Source organism: Rhopalosiphum maidis, chromosome 1 (genome assembly GCF_003676215.2).
Source record: "Rhopalosiphum maidis isolate BTI-1 chromosome 1, ASM367621v3, whole genome shotgun sequence".
In the NCBI taxonomy this organism is placed as follows: domain Eukaryota; kingdom Metazoa; phylum Arthropoda; class Insecta; order Hemiptera; family Aphididae; genus Rhopalosiphum; species Rhopalosiphum maidis.
In genome coordinates this window covers 66929737-66944383 of record NC_040877.1, presented here as the reverse complement: position 1 = coordinate 66944383, position 14647 = coordinate 66929737, and the positions used below count along the sequence as shown (strand labels likewise).

Genomic DNA, 14647 nt, shown 5'->3' with positions numbered 1-14647 from the left:
AATAAATGTTTGATGAGTAAATAAAAAAAATCAGAATAAAACACTTGAATAAAATACAATACAAGTTAATCATTTTCATTTTAGTCAAAAATCCTGATTACTAGGTGTTTTACTTGTTGATAATATGTTTTAAATTTCAACACTGTTAACTTATCAAATAAAAAAAGGATTCATACAAAAATCATACTTATTTACTAACATTTGTAATTTTTTGAAGGTTTATTGGCCAGTCTAGAAGAACGTCTTATTGGTGATTTGCCATCCATATCAGCCGACGTTTTAGTTACAGTCTTCTTCATTTCTGACTGAGGTTTGAGAGTACTTTTTATGTTAGTTTTATTTCCAATTTGGTTAGAAACTGATGTTTCAGTGGGCTTGTACCGAGATTTGACATTGTTGTTCTCGCTTACCTTAGTTTTTTTATTAGTATGTGGAGTGACAACTCTGTTTTGAATGGTTTTGGGTTTAATATCTTCTAAAAATATGTATTTAATAAAAATATCAATATTGTACAAACATACTTTACAATCTACAATAATTAAAAATATTATAATTAATGATATTTTATTATTTTACCATTGCACGAGTTTTCAGGTGTTACAAATCCATTAACAATTTTTTTAGGAGATTCAAAGTGTATGTTCTTCCGCTTGGTGCCTTTCTCATTTTCAGCCTTTTTCAATGCTGGTTTTAGTGGAGATACATGTGGCGTACCTAACACTATTGGTGTCATGCCTGACCTACGGGCTACATATGACAACTCCATAGTTTTCAATAGCACGGGGGTAAAACTTACATTTTTCTGATTTGAAGAAGTTGGAGTGCTAGAAATAACTATAAATAGAAATTTTAAATACATATTAGACAATTTTGACCAGTCAAAGATTTAATTTGTTATATATAATAAATTAAAAAACATACGACAAGTGTTATTAGACAATTTCATTTCATTAAACTTTGAATTATTCGAATCATTTTTTTCATTAAAAGTAGCTTTCTCTTCCTTTGATTTTTGGGCTGAAAAAAAAATAGTAATATTATCAATATATTAATATAAAAACAATAAACATAAATATTTATATATAAAAAAAATAAAACCATTCTAAATTATCCAAACTTACTTTTAATAAAATCAGCAAATTTTGATTTTACTACTGGACGTTTAATTAATGCGGGTTGTTTGTTAATTACTTTTTTAGCAATCGGTTTTAATGGTGCCCAATTGTTTTTTTTCAATATGGCAAGTTGACTAAATTGACCTTCTAATTTTTCAACCTAATACATATATATATACATTGAAAAAAATATTTTACATTAATAAAATATTGATTACATTATAACTAAAGACCGGATTCCCGTGCAATTCCATCTTTTTATGGTGTGTTCTAAATTCTATAGAATCAAAATACAAATCTAAATCAACAGATGTAGATTAATTTTAAAAAAAGGTTTATGTTGCACAAAATTGCACGTTTCAGGTTTTTTTTTTATAAAATTGTATTTTTGTATTTTTTCTTAATTTAAAGAATTGATATCTATTAATATAAAAGATGATGCCCAATCAGTCAAAAAAGTAAAATTCATTTTAAATACTACATTTATTATATATATATATATCTGATTTATCATTTATCACATTTGTCCCAGTTGCCAAATTCAATTACAAAACTTGAAAAACAAAATTCTACTTTAAATTATCAAATAGATATAGTTGAAACAGTAAGAAGGTGGACTTAGGACAATTGAGAATGAAAAGGAACAAACACTCTATGAAAAATTCAAATCAGTATTTGATAAAAATCCCAAATACAATATTTTAAAACTATACAACGATTCAATAAATAGAAATGTCATAGATTTAAAAGAAGATACTACTATATAAGCTGCTACAAACAATGCTCGATAACAAGTGTCAACTTAAAACGTGTTTTCACAGTTAAAAAACATATTAAGTAACAAAAGACATAATTTTACCAAAAAACACTTAAAAATGTACATGATTATAAATTTTAATCAAATATTTTAATGTCAGTTTATTTTAATTTTATATTTTAATATGATATTTAATGCCACAACTAATAAATAATAATATTATAAAAAAAAGTAGTATTAAAAATAAAATTTGTAGTACCTATAATGAAAATGTTGTTTTTGCACGATTTTGCACATTTTTTAGGTATTAGCTGCACAAAAATCTGATCTTTAATTATAACATAATATTAAGGTTATAATTACTTGTAACAATAACATATCCCAAAATCCATCTAAATCATCCGTGGTTATAAGCATTGCCCCAGATTTATTATCAAATTCATTTATCAGAGAACGCATTTGCATAAATTTGTCAGTTGTCAAAAGTTTTGTTTGTCCACATACAACATCTATTTCATCTTTGATAAACTAAAATAAAATATACATGCTAGTAATTTTATATAATTATAACTTGATTTAAGTTCTAGAGTTTGACAATATTTTTAATAAATTACAAAACACATTTATTTGATTTTAACCAATACGTTCAAATAATATTTCTAAAGCATATACTTATTTAGTTAGTAATTTAATTAGTTGACAATTTTAATCAAACAAATAATTTACTTGTGGAACATCATTGCTATTTTCAGAAGATAATTCTGCCCAATATTTAACTTTATTTTGTAGTTCAATAGTTTTACTGTCCAGCTTTTTCCTATAACATTAATACATAAATATTTACAACTAAACTTAAAAAAAAAAAACTAATTAACACTCATCTAAATGTATAAACATTATTTTCAAAATATTTTTCAAGAATTCATGTATACAACTAGAAAATATTTTAAACAAAAAAGTATACCTATAATTATCAGCAACATTGTTATCTTCATATTTATCATACAACTCAGATAATTTTGGAGGTTTGCGAGGACTTGGTTTCCATTTATGGCCACGTGTTGTACAAACAAAAGGACTCAGCACAATTTCAGGGACTACTGGTTTCATTTCATCAATTGTGTTATTAAAATTGTCCATATCAATTTCCTCTTGTAAATTATTTACATTTTCAGTCGATGTTGGAGCATTATCTTCTACAATTTTTATTTTATTTAGTATCGTTTTAGTATTGGATTTTTCTTCAAATTCTTTCAATTCTTTAATTGTACTAAGAAGAACTCTTGGGTTTTTAATTGGTTTCGTTAATGATGTATCAGTAGATTCAACATTGATGTTAACAAGTTTAAGAGGTTTACATTCATTGGGTTTATTTGTTTTCTTAGATATTTTGGTTGTCTTTATTGTCTTTGTCTTTGTTTTTGAAATCACATTATCTATAACCAACTTTGACTCCTCATCTAAAATGATCAATTAAAAAATCACTTAAATTATTATTGCTCTTTAAGTAATGTTGTCTGCCATATTATTATATTACTGTCATATTAAGTCAGAGTAAATTGTAACTTATAGTAAGTGTAAATGACAGAATAGTGAAACAACAACAGTAGCTACAAAATTAATTACAACTATATTGACAAAATTATAATTACATTAAGAGTGAATGACAACATTAATTCTTGGTTAAATATGATATATTTATTTAGAATTTAAATTTTTGTGTAAAAGAAATAATTTTTTAAAATAATACAGATTTCAATTAATAGTATTTATGTAATTTTAACATGAACTTATTTAGTAAATTAAAAATATAAACTATTTCAAAAATACTAGAAACATTAAACGTTCAACAAATATGATTATTAAATTTCTTAATGAATATTTTGGAATGAAGCTGTATGTACTTCATTAAACAGTAAAAGCATTTATACAATCTTTGATTAAAAATAAAATTAAAATAAATGCAAAACATTTAATTTCTAGTCAACAAGAAAAATGAAAATAATATTATAAATACAAACAACTGTTACCATTTGACAATTACAAATAAAGATGATTTTAATTTTATATAGGTATCTATCATAATTAAACTTAAAACAGAGTATAAGTAATAATATTACATCTTTAATGGTTATTTTATCATATATTGATGTTATTATAAAAATACATGAAATAGTATTATATTGGGCCATACAAAAAAAATAGAGTATAGATGGTTTGACCTATTATAGAAAGCTAAAATTGTATTTTGCTTAGGTACTATTTATCTAGTTGTCCTGGCATTATTCTTGTATAATTTTGTTTTTAATTATTTAAAATGTTTTTTTTATACTTAAGTTTTAAAATTTCAATATAATTTCAAAAGCAAAAAGTATTTAAGCATTGGAAAATGATGGTAATAGATAGCAAATGGTTAAATATTTGTACAGTTAACCTATCATTTGTAACATAAATTAATAAATATAATATAATATGTTAAATATAAATACATTATCGTACTTAGCAGTAAATAGGGATAACTTACTTTTTTTTATATTTTCTTTTTTCTTTCCTATTGGAATTCTGTTTTCCTTCATAATTAATTGAGATCTGGTAAAACAAACATTTTAATTTTACAAATACACTGAATTACATAATGTTAATTATTATAATGGGTAATTATTATTGTGTAAATATTATAAATAATATATAGTTAGTTATATATATTTGATATTTACTAGTCAAATTAAGTACTACTTTATTTCTTTAAAATTTGGATATTTGTGTAGAACCTAAATTAGTTATAGATTAGCAATAAATACCTGAACTAAACGTAACAATTTATGTTGTTTAGTAGTTTAATTAAAAAAACATCATAAAATAAGTTATTTTAAGATTATGAAAAATGAACAGTAGGTACCTTTATTTAACACATTAAATCCAGTAGCCAACAATTACAATTAGATATCAAGTCTAAATGATATAAAGAAACGTAGGTAGTTTTTTTTTTAATCATATCATAAGAATTCCTAGTAATTACATAAAAATTTGTTGTACAAATTAATAAAATGTTATGACATTCACTTTGTTATAAGAAACCTATCTGTCATAGACCATGGGTAAATTGTACTTCATAAACAATCATACATTATCCAAACACTTATGATAATAGTAATAATTAATATTAAAAATATAAATATGTACCTTATTTTTTAGATTTTAAATATGAAAAAAAAACTCACTTTTTTGTAGTCATAGTAGGTGTTTGTCAATATTGTGATGTAATAACAGTGAACTACATACAAAATAAAAATATAAATTTAATTATACCGCGTATTCAAAATAATTGTGTAATTTTAAGTTACATTGACATAAGTAAACAAAGATATGAAACTTATGTTAAGAAAATAAGTTCACAAATAAAATATCAAATTGACTGTAAAAAAGCTGATGAAAATAATAAAAGGTATGTAAAAACAATCACAACCAGTATTAGTATAAATTATAATAATAATAATAATACTAGTATACGATGGTAATAAATAATAATTAATTTAAATTACAAATAGTAAGCATGTAAAAGCGCAAGAACTGCCTTCAACGAAAATGTAAATAATAAATATTTAAATAGCTAATAACAAAATAATAACGCATTAGTATTATTGACAATATTGTAATAATGAAAAATGATGGTGATCACGAAATCACAAATTCGGTAAATTACGATTCAGTAGTTTACATGTTTTTATCGGCAATCGACAATTGTTCAGAAGCAGAACCGTTATATTCACGTTAAATCAAATTTTGACCAATCGCCGTCGGGCGTAACGTGATACGGTGCAACCTGCTTGCGGGAGAAAAACAAACGCATGAATGAAAAAGAAAATAATTATATCCAGCAAGTTCGTCATCATGGAATTATATCTTATGTTCTGTGATTTCACGGCCGTTTGTCATTGTTTGTCGTTGGCGCATTGGCAACACCGTTTATTTAGGTTAAGATTCTTAAACATCTCTCCCGTTCCGCTATCTCCTATCAATCCTATCACTTATCGTCGGCGTAAGCACTTAACAGTAGTCGGTAAGCGGTTTAGCAATATTAATTTAATAATTTATTATAAATTTATAAATATAATAGTAAATTACTATTTTGCTTGCTTGTTTATTAATTTTCGACCACTTGTCAAGTATTACAATAATTATTATTCGTTTTAATCAAAATATATAGGTAATGTTTTTCCTGATTGAAGTTACTGAACAATGACGATAGTTCACGACTACTGGTACGCTGATGAACTATCTACTTGTTGCCGGTCCGGTTTCGTCATCAAGCGTTCCAGATAGAGTAAAAACGAATCGACGATCATCACATTGAGTCAATAAGACCGCCGTCGGTCGGACATCAGTACGCCTTTTTTGTTGTTATCATCAGTATTCAGTACATAGTATTTGATCGCCAACCAATTTGCGCTCATTCTGTGCCCACTGCACTATAATGGCCAACCGTCCAGTCACTTCGGACGTGAACCATCCGCCCCAGTTCTGACGCCTCCAAGGTACCGTTGTTATTTGGTAATCAGTATCAATAGTTAATCGTTAATTGTTCTATTTTATTTTTTTCCACTTCAAACGACGCAACAATGGCCATTGACAATCTGATTGACTCAGTGTCTCTATACGTACCCCGACATGTTGCATTTCACGGAGCCATCTTTCCATTTGTTGTCCTTTACATCTCGTGGTCGTCCGCTTGTTATTTCACCGACAATCTGCTAGATTTCTTTTTTGCTGGTATTTTTGCCATCGGTGTTGCCCAAATATTGTGTTCATTAAGTTGTTACTGGTCTGTATCATTTAGATGTCTATTGTCATGTCGACGTGTCACTTCCCCAGAGGAAGCTGCCTTGGTCAAAGTATTACCCACTCCTAATAATGGATTTACCGAATTAGTGATGTTAAACACATTCCAAGACCAAGACCTGAAGACTGTTACATGGTTTAGGTACCAAGAAATCAAATATATATGGAATGATGACAAGAAATGTTTCAATTCTTTAGAATTTCCAATTGCTAATACAATAGAACAATATGGAAATTGTAAAGGCTACAATAGTGATGAACAGTTATCTAGAGCTATACAATTATATGGTCGAAATCGCCTTAATATACAATTACCAAAGTTTAATGATTTATTTATAGAAAGAGCAACAGCTCCTTTTTTTGTGTTTCAAGTATTTTGTATTGCGTTGTGGTGCTTTGATAAGTATTGGTACTATTCTTTGTTTACCTTAGCAATGTTGGTACTATTTGAATGCACTTTAGTCAAGCAACAATTACGTAACATGGAAGAAATCAGGAATATGGGTAACAAACCAATTCATTTGCATGTGTATCGCAATAAAAAATGGCAATTTTTATTAAGTGACGAACTTACACCTGGCGATATTGTATCTATTACAAGAACCAATAATGATCAAACTGTTCCTTGTGATTTATTACTCTTAAGAGGTTCATGTATCGTTGATGAAAGCTTATTGACTGGTGAATCTATTCCACAGATGAAAGAATCTATTGAAAATATTACCGATTGCTAGTAGAAACTTAGATTTTGAATCTGATAAGAAACTGCATATTTTATTTAGTGGTACAAAAGTAGTTCAACATACTTCTCCTATGAAAATATCATCAAGTGTGCGTTCCCCTCCAGATAATGGATGTATTGCTTATGTGTTACGAACAGGTTTCAATACATCACAAGGTAATCTACTACAAACAATATTATTTGGTGTCAAGCATGTCACTGCAAATAACATGGAAACTTTAGCATTTATTTTATTTTTGTTAATTTTTGCAATTGCTGCAGCTTACTATTTGTGGATTAAAGGCACTGAAGATCCAAATAGGAGCCGTTACAAGTTATTCCTTGAATGTACACTTATCCTCACTTCTGTTATACCTCCGGAACTGCCTGTTGAATTATCATTGGCTGTTAATTCGTCAATTTTATCCTTATCCAAACTTGGAATATATTGTACTGAACCTTTTAGAATTCCATTTGCTGGCAAAGTAGAAATATGCTGTTTTGATAAAACTGGTACTTTAACCAAAGATGCTTTAATTGTTGAAGGTATAGCTGGTGTTGAAAAAGATATGATTCCAATGAATGAAGCCCCTGAACATACCATTCAAGTTTTAGCTTCTTGTCACTCATTGGTCCAACTAGAAGATACATTAGTTGGGGATCCTGTTGAAAAAGCCTCTTTGAACGCAATAAATTGGATTTTAACCAAGAATGATTTTATTGTACCAAAGAAATCAAAGATACCACCATTAAAGATATTGAACAGATTTTATTTTTCTTCATCTTTAAAAAGAATGTCTGTATTAGCAGCTTATAAATGTACAAAAACAGCAAATAAAGTTATACATATAGCAAGTGTCAAAGGTGCCCCCGAAGTGCTGAAGTCAATGTTATTAAATATTCCTAATAATTATGACAGTACATATCTTGAACTAGCTGGTCGAGGAGCTCGAGTATTAGCGCTTGCTAGAAAAGAAATGACTGCCATTCCAAATGATTTAAAAAATTTAAAGAGAGAAGACTTGGAATGTGATTTAAATTTTGTTGGGTTTGTTGTGGTTTCGTGTCCATTAAAACAAGATTCAGAGAATGTTATTAAAGAACTTCTGAACTCGTCCCACATGGTAACTATGATAACTGGAGATAATGCATTGACTGCATGTTATGTAGCTAATGAATTAAATTTTACAAGATCTGCAAGTCATATCATATTGACACTTTCAGAAACCAACAAAACATGGTGTTGGATAAGTGATAGTTACAAAATTCAAGTCCCATTAAATAGTAGTATTAAAGAATTAGTCGATTCATATGATTTATGTTTGACAGGAGATGGATTAAATTTTCTAAATCAAAATCACAAAGATATATTAAAAAAAATTATACCTACATGTATGTGTGTTTGCTAGAGTGGCTCCCAAAGAAAAAGAATTTATTATAATAACATTAAAAGAATTAGGTTATTGTACTTTGATGTGTGGAGACGGTACTAATGATGTTGGCGCCTTGAAACATGCACATGTTGGTATTGCTATACTTGCTAGAGGTAAAGAAAAGATAAAATTAAAAAAAGATATGTTTGCCAATAAGTCAAGAAAACCAGGAGAAAATGTAGGTGATCAAATGAAAAGACTAATGAAAGAAATAGATGAAGAATCTGTGACTGTGGTGAAGTCAGGAGACGCTAGTATTGCTGCTCCTTTTACAAGTAAATTTTCATCTGTAACTTGTGTATGTCATGTAATTAAACAAGGTCGTTGTACTTTAGTTACTACACTTCAAATGTTTAAAATATTAGCACTGAATGCTCTTATTGCTGCTTATAGTCAGTCTGTACTTTATGTTAAGGGTATAAAATTTAGTGATTCTCAAGCTACATTACAAGGATTATTGTTAGCTGCTTCATTTTTATTTATTTCAAGGTCAAGACCTTTAAAAGTTTTATCCAAACAGAGACCACTGCCAAATATATTCAACATCTACACAATTTCAACTGTATTATTACAATTTATTATACACTTTTGTAGTTTAGTATTCTTAGTCCAAGAAGCTAGTGTGTATGCTGAAAGTGATCCTGTGAATACTACTTTGCCATTTTCAAATGACAGTTTGTTATCAAATAATACAAATTTGGATTCTGCAGAAACAGATGTAGACGAATTTAAACCTAATGTAGTGAACAGTGCAGTATTTATTATTTCCATGGCATTGCAAATTTGTACTTTTTCAGTCAATTATCGAGGACGACCATTCATGGAAAATTTAATAGAAAATAAGCCATTGCTGTACAGTACAGTAGGAACAATTATGGTAATATTGTTTTTAAGTATGGGTACTTTGCAAGGACTTAATGAGCAATTTGAAATTGTTCAGTTTCCTCATGAATTCCGAGTTATTTTAATTACTGTACTTATTTCAGATTACTTTGGTTCTTATATAATGGACCGATTATGTTTATGGCTTTTTGGTGAAGGAAAATTTAAAAAAGTGCCTGTGTAAAAAATGTTTTATGTTAGAAATGCAATGTTAAATAATAAATGTATTATTCATAAATCATAATTTATTATGTATTGTTATAAAATAATTTTATTAATTTGAAAAAAATTGTATGTTATATTAAAGAAAAATATAATTCCTTGTACATCAGCTTATTTTTATTTAAATTATAATATATTAAAAAAGATACTAACTAAAAAAATGTATTTTTTTTTAAAATAAGCTTAAAAAAATTTATTTATGTTAAGTGCAATATTATATAAAACAGTTTTAATACTATGGTATTATAATATATTATTAATTTAGGAATAAATAAAATGTATGTAAAAATGATTATATTGCACCTATTAATATTCATTATTCATATTTTGTTAGTCAATGTTACTTTTTTCACAATAAAATATGCAACATTTATTACATTATTATTTTATTAAAGAAATGATACATTCCATTTCTATTTTTTTTTAATATTCTAAAAATTAAAAAAATAGTTAAAAGGCAGCTTTTTTTGTGAATTTTGTAAAGTAAAATATAAATATTATAGTACATAGAAACTTTCATATTACAAAAGGGAAAAATTCATTAAATAGAGAACAAATTTGGTTTGGTCCTCAAACATATTTTGTTATATCATTGATCACAGAAAAGTCTATAATCAAATAATCTATTCCAGTGGTCTTCAATCGGTGGGTCGCGTAAGCTCAAAAATAGATGCCGATAAGTCTTCTTTTTAAAATAAAAATAAAATTAATAAAATTGTATACGGTAAAAAAATATTTTTTAATTATTAAACTTAATAAATGAAAAAACAGTTTAAAATTGTTGTATTGTATTCAGTTTTAATAGTACTATTGCAAAGCATTAAGCAATTTTAGCTTTTTTACAAAGCTTACGTGGGTCGTGAGTCCAAAAAAGTTGAAGATCACTAGTCTATTCTACATTCAATGGTTATATAGAATTTTATTGTATTATAATTTTTTTTATAAAAGAATGATTTTATTATCTTTATTGGCTTTTAAATTCATTGTAACCAATTTGAAACTTTTGAAGTTATTTATATTATACCCTTATGTATTTGCACAGTGGCTTACACAAGGGAGGGTGTTAGAGAAATATGACACCCCCTTAAAAAAATTCTGCGTACGCCACTGTATTTGCATAATGGTAGTTCAAAACTGAATCACTTTTATTTTTGAGAATTGTTTGAAATACAAATTATAAAATATACTAATATAATCCATTATTGTAAAAGGTTAATCTGAGGTATAATTGAATAAGTGCTATTTATAATCTGACTGACATTAATTTGTTTTGGAACATTTCTACTTTACGGGACATCCCTTTTTTTGGTAAGTTTTTGGGGGGACCTTGTCATATTTTTGACGAAAAAAATGATGGTGAAATCAGAATTTGGGGCACGAACTTACTTTCAAAGTTATAACTAATTGAAGTTTTATATTTATACTATAATCCTTAAATACCCATTTTGCTTAAAAAAATTCAAATTGAACTTCTGTGGTAACTTGGCACAGTGGTAACTTTCCGGTAAATTTAACCAAATATCTCCCGTTCAAACCTCGATTAAAATAAACTTTTTATTTTATTTTACGAAACATAATTAAACAAAATAACTTTTTAATATGGCAATTTACAATCTTTTGAATTTTGTAGTATTAAATAATACGTGTAGTTGCTCCCTACGCCTGCCGGCTCCGATCGCCGAACTCGAGGTCCTACGGTCCTCTCGGTTGGTGGCTCGGCCCCCTAACCCCCCAGGTGATGAAAATAGTCCACCTAGGGGGGGAAAGTTGGGTAAATGTAGACCTAAGCCAACATAATGGGTAACCTAACGGATGACCTAACCTATTGTTTGACATTTATAGTAGTGCAACTTTAAAATGTAACTTCTTAACTATGTCCGAGCGCCAATTCTGACTTCACCATCGTTTTCAGCGTACTTAACTACATATATTTCAATTACAAAAATTGCAAAAAAAAGATGTCCTGTAAAGTAGAAATATACCTTTGTTTTTTCTTTAATATGAAACTTTTTGAAGTGTTATGGTAACTACTAATGGAAAAATAATTTTATCTTCATCCGTTTATTTAGATTTTATGCATGTGGTTAACAATCATAAAAAAATTAATTTACCATCAATAATACGAATTAATACCTAGCTTTCAAATTATATTTTCCAAATTTTAACTAGGACCCTATCATGAGTTTAAGACCTTTTTTAGCACGGTAATAAATTTTAATTAAATGAAGAGTATAAGTATATTAACATACTAAAACATGGAGAAAAAATTATAAAACATATTTTGGTCATAGTATCAAAAATAAAAAAGTAGGTAGGTAATCTTTATGCCATATGGTAGGAGTTGAGTGTAACTCATTATTGGGTGAATTACGTTATGAACACATATTTTAATTTAATGATTAAAATATATTGTATAAAAAAAACGATTCTCAGTAAAGATCAATCGAGGCTATATTACTAAGTATATTTTATAAATTATAATAAAAGAAAACGTTACATTCATAAATTTAATAAATGCAATATCATCAATATTAAATTATTACTATAGTATCTATATATTTTATAATTTATTATTGTTATTAACTTTTGAACCAATATTGTCTCACTGTAGAATGGTGTGAATAGGTTTGTGGTATAAATAGTGATGTAAATTGTTTAATTGTATAATATTGTGTTATACAAGTGTATTATGTCTCTGACTCATGTCTCATTTATCAAAAAAATAAAATAAAAACTGTATACCTGCGAATCGCGGATAAAAAGTCTGCATTAAAAAAAGTTGGACAAAAAGTCCCGATTCAATTTTTATAGTCGGACAAAAAATCCGAAAATACAAAATAGTTTATATACCTAATTAATATTTATTTTAAAAATTTAAAAATGTACACATATTATTATATTTTTGTATAACTAACAAAAATATAACGGAAATCCACTAGATCAGTGGTTGTCAACCTTTTCGGGTCCACGGCTCCTTTTGATTTTGAAATAAAATGTACGGCTCCCATACGAATATTTAAAAATAAACAAATTTAAATTATTTATAATAATTTTAATCTAACTTTATTTTTAATGGGACGGCTGTGCTTGTTTTTGTTGCATTATATCATCAAATAAATGTAAATAGTAATCGAAATATGCTATTACTCGATATCGCAAACACGGTTATCGACGGCCGATCTGTCTCACACACCCAAAATGTAATATGTATTGGTGCGCGGAAATTGTATTTTTAGTTTCTATTGCGAACGCGGCTCCCTTAATAATGACCGGCGACGCACAGGTTGAAAAACACTGCACTAGATTATAATGTACTATTTTTTTTTTAGTTTTAGTTTAGATTGACGTGTTCATAAATAAAAAAATATTTATTGTTTGTTAAAATGTATTTAGTTACATATATGATATGGTTATATAGATATGGTTTTACTAATATGTTGTAATAAATTATATAATTATAAATGAAAATAAGAAAATAGAAAAATGTCACAAACATTTTTAAATTTTTAAAATAAATATTAATTATATGAAATATTTTGTATTTTTAGACTTTTTGTCCGACTATAAAAACTGAATCCGGACTTTTTGTCCAACTTTTTTTAAAACGGACATTTTGCCCCTAGACTTTTTGACCGATTACCATACGTATCATGTGTTAATCGTTAATCTATAAGTATACGCCATGGTAAATTGAGTCCGCGACATTTTGTATTCATTTAGAAAGCGGTAAGTTGAGAGCCGAGTATAAAATGGTAATAGGTAAATTGGGTCCCGGCTATAAAAAAATAACAGCCAATAGGTAAGTTGGGCCCCAGCTATAAATCTTTGGCGCAACTAAGTCTAAAATATTAAAACCATAAAACTTTTATATTTTGTATTTATGTTTTATACAATTTACTTAAAAATAATTATTTTTTGTGGACATATTATTACAAGTACAGTCTGAGACACATATTAAATTACAAAGTACAATACAGAAAAATAAAATTACACTCGGTAAAAAAAATACTTAAGGGAACAAATGACGAAATACTTGTATACTAATAATATTGTTAGATTAGAATTTGTTAAATGTATATCATTTAAACATGATATTTATACGTACTAACATATTTTTCCAGGACTCAATTTTTAATTATTTATACTAGGTATACTACTATTTTTTAGAACATAATATCATAAAAACCACACACATATTTTTTTTTCTGAGACACAATTTACCGAGGTAAGGTCATTTGGGACACATTTACCAATCCCGATACGCAACAAGATATATCTTTAAGAGTACTCCATACCCGCATATGTAAATATGTTGTCTCCGTCTCATTAACGTACATTTTGTGATGTAATAGCTTTAATATTGAAAGTAAATTTACCAGTATCAAATTTAAAGGTATGAATATTATCTAGAAAATGGCATATGCTTTTGTTGATATTATCAATTTAAAGTAAGTTATAAACGTTTTAAAATTGTAATATTTTACATAACTGATAGCTATAACACACTTTAAAATAATAATATCAATAAAAGCATATGTTATTTTCTAGGTACTAGGTAGCATCCTTACCTTTAAATTTGATAATAGGTAAATGTACTCCTATGTTAAAGATAACATCACAAAATATGTTCTGCTGAACGAAAATGTAGTATGATGACCTACATTAGTAAGTCAGAGGC

At 27.2% G+C, this 14647-nt stretch overlaps 2 protein-coding genes across 3 annotated transcripts; one reads left to right on the top strand and one right to left on the bottom strand.

Moving 5' to 3' along the window:
• Positions 1 to 59: 59 nt before the first annotated feature.
• On the bottom strand, positions 60 to 5349 carry LOC113549980. Of its 2 annotated transcripts, none has more exons than XM_026951538.1 (9): positions 5094 to 5349; positions 4397 to 4461; positions 2837 to 3332; positions 2599 to 2689; positions 2236 to 2400; positions 1122 to 1275; positions 922 to 1017; positions 577 to 834; positions 60 to 472 (listed from the first exon to the last, which is right to left on the bottom strand). In XM_026951538.1, the coding sequence occupies exons 1-9, from the start codon at positions 5105 to 5107 to the stop codon at positions 195 to 197; spliced, it is 1617 nt and encodes a 538-aa protein (XP_026807339.1). In that variant the 5' UTR covers positions 5108 to 5349; the 3' UTR covers positions 60 to 194. The 2 variants fall into 2 exon arrangements, with proteins under 2 accessions (XP_026807339.1, XP_026807338.1); XM_026951537.1 differs by having other exon boundaries at positions 60 to 475; positions 5094 to 5341.
• Positions 5350 to 5865: 516 nt separating this feature from the next.
• On the top strand, positions 5866 to 9978 carry LOC113548165 (manganese-transporting ATPase 13A1). The gene is given in 4 exon segments (XM_026948892.1): positions 5866 to 5932; positions 6080 to 7439; positions 7441 to 8820; positions 8822 to 9978. Coding segments are annotated over 3 exon segments (3438 nt in total). The 5' UTR covers positions 5866 to 5932; positions 6080 to 6491; the 3' UTR covers positions 9932 to 9978.
• Positions 9979 to 14647: the final 4669 nt, after the last annotated feature.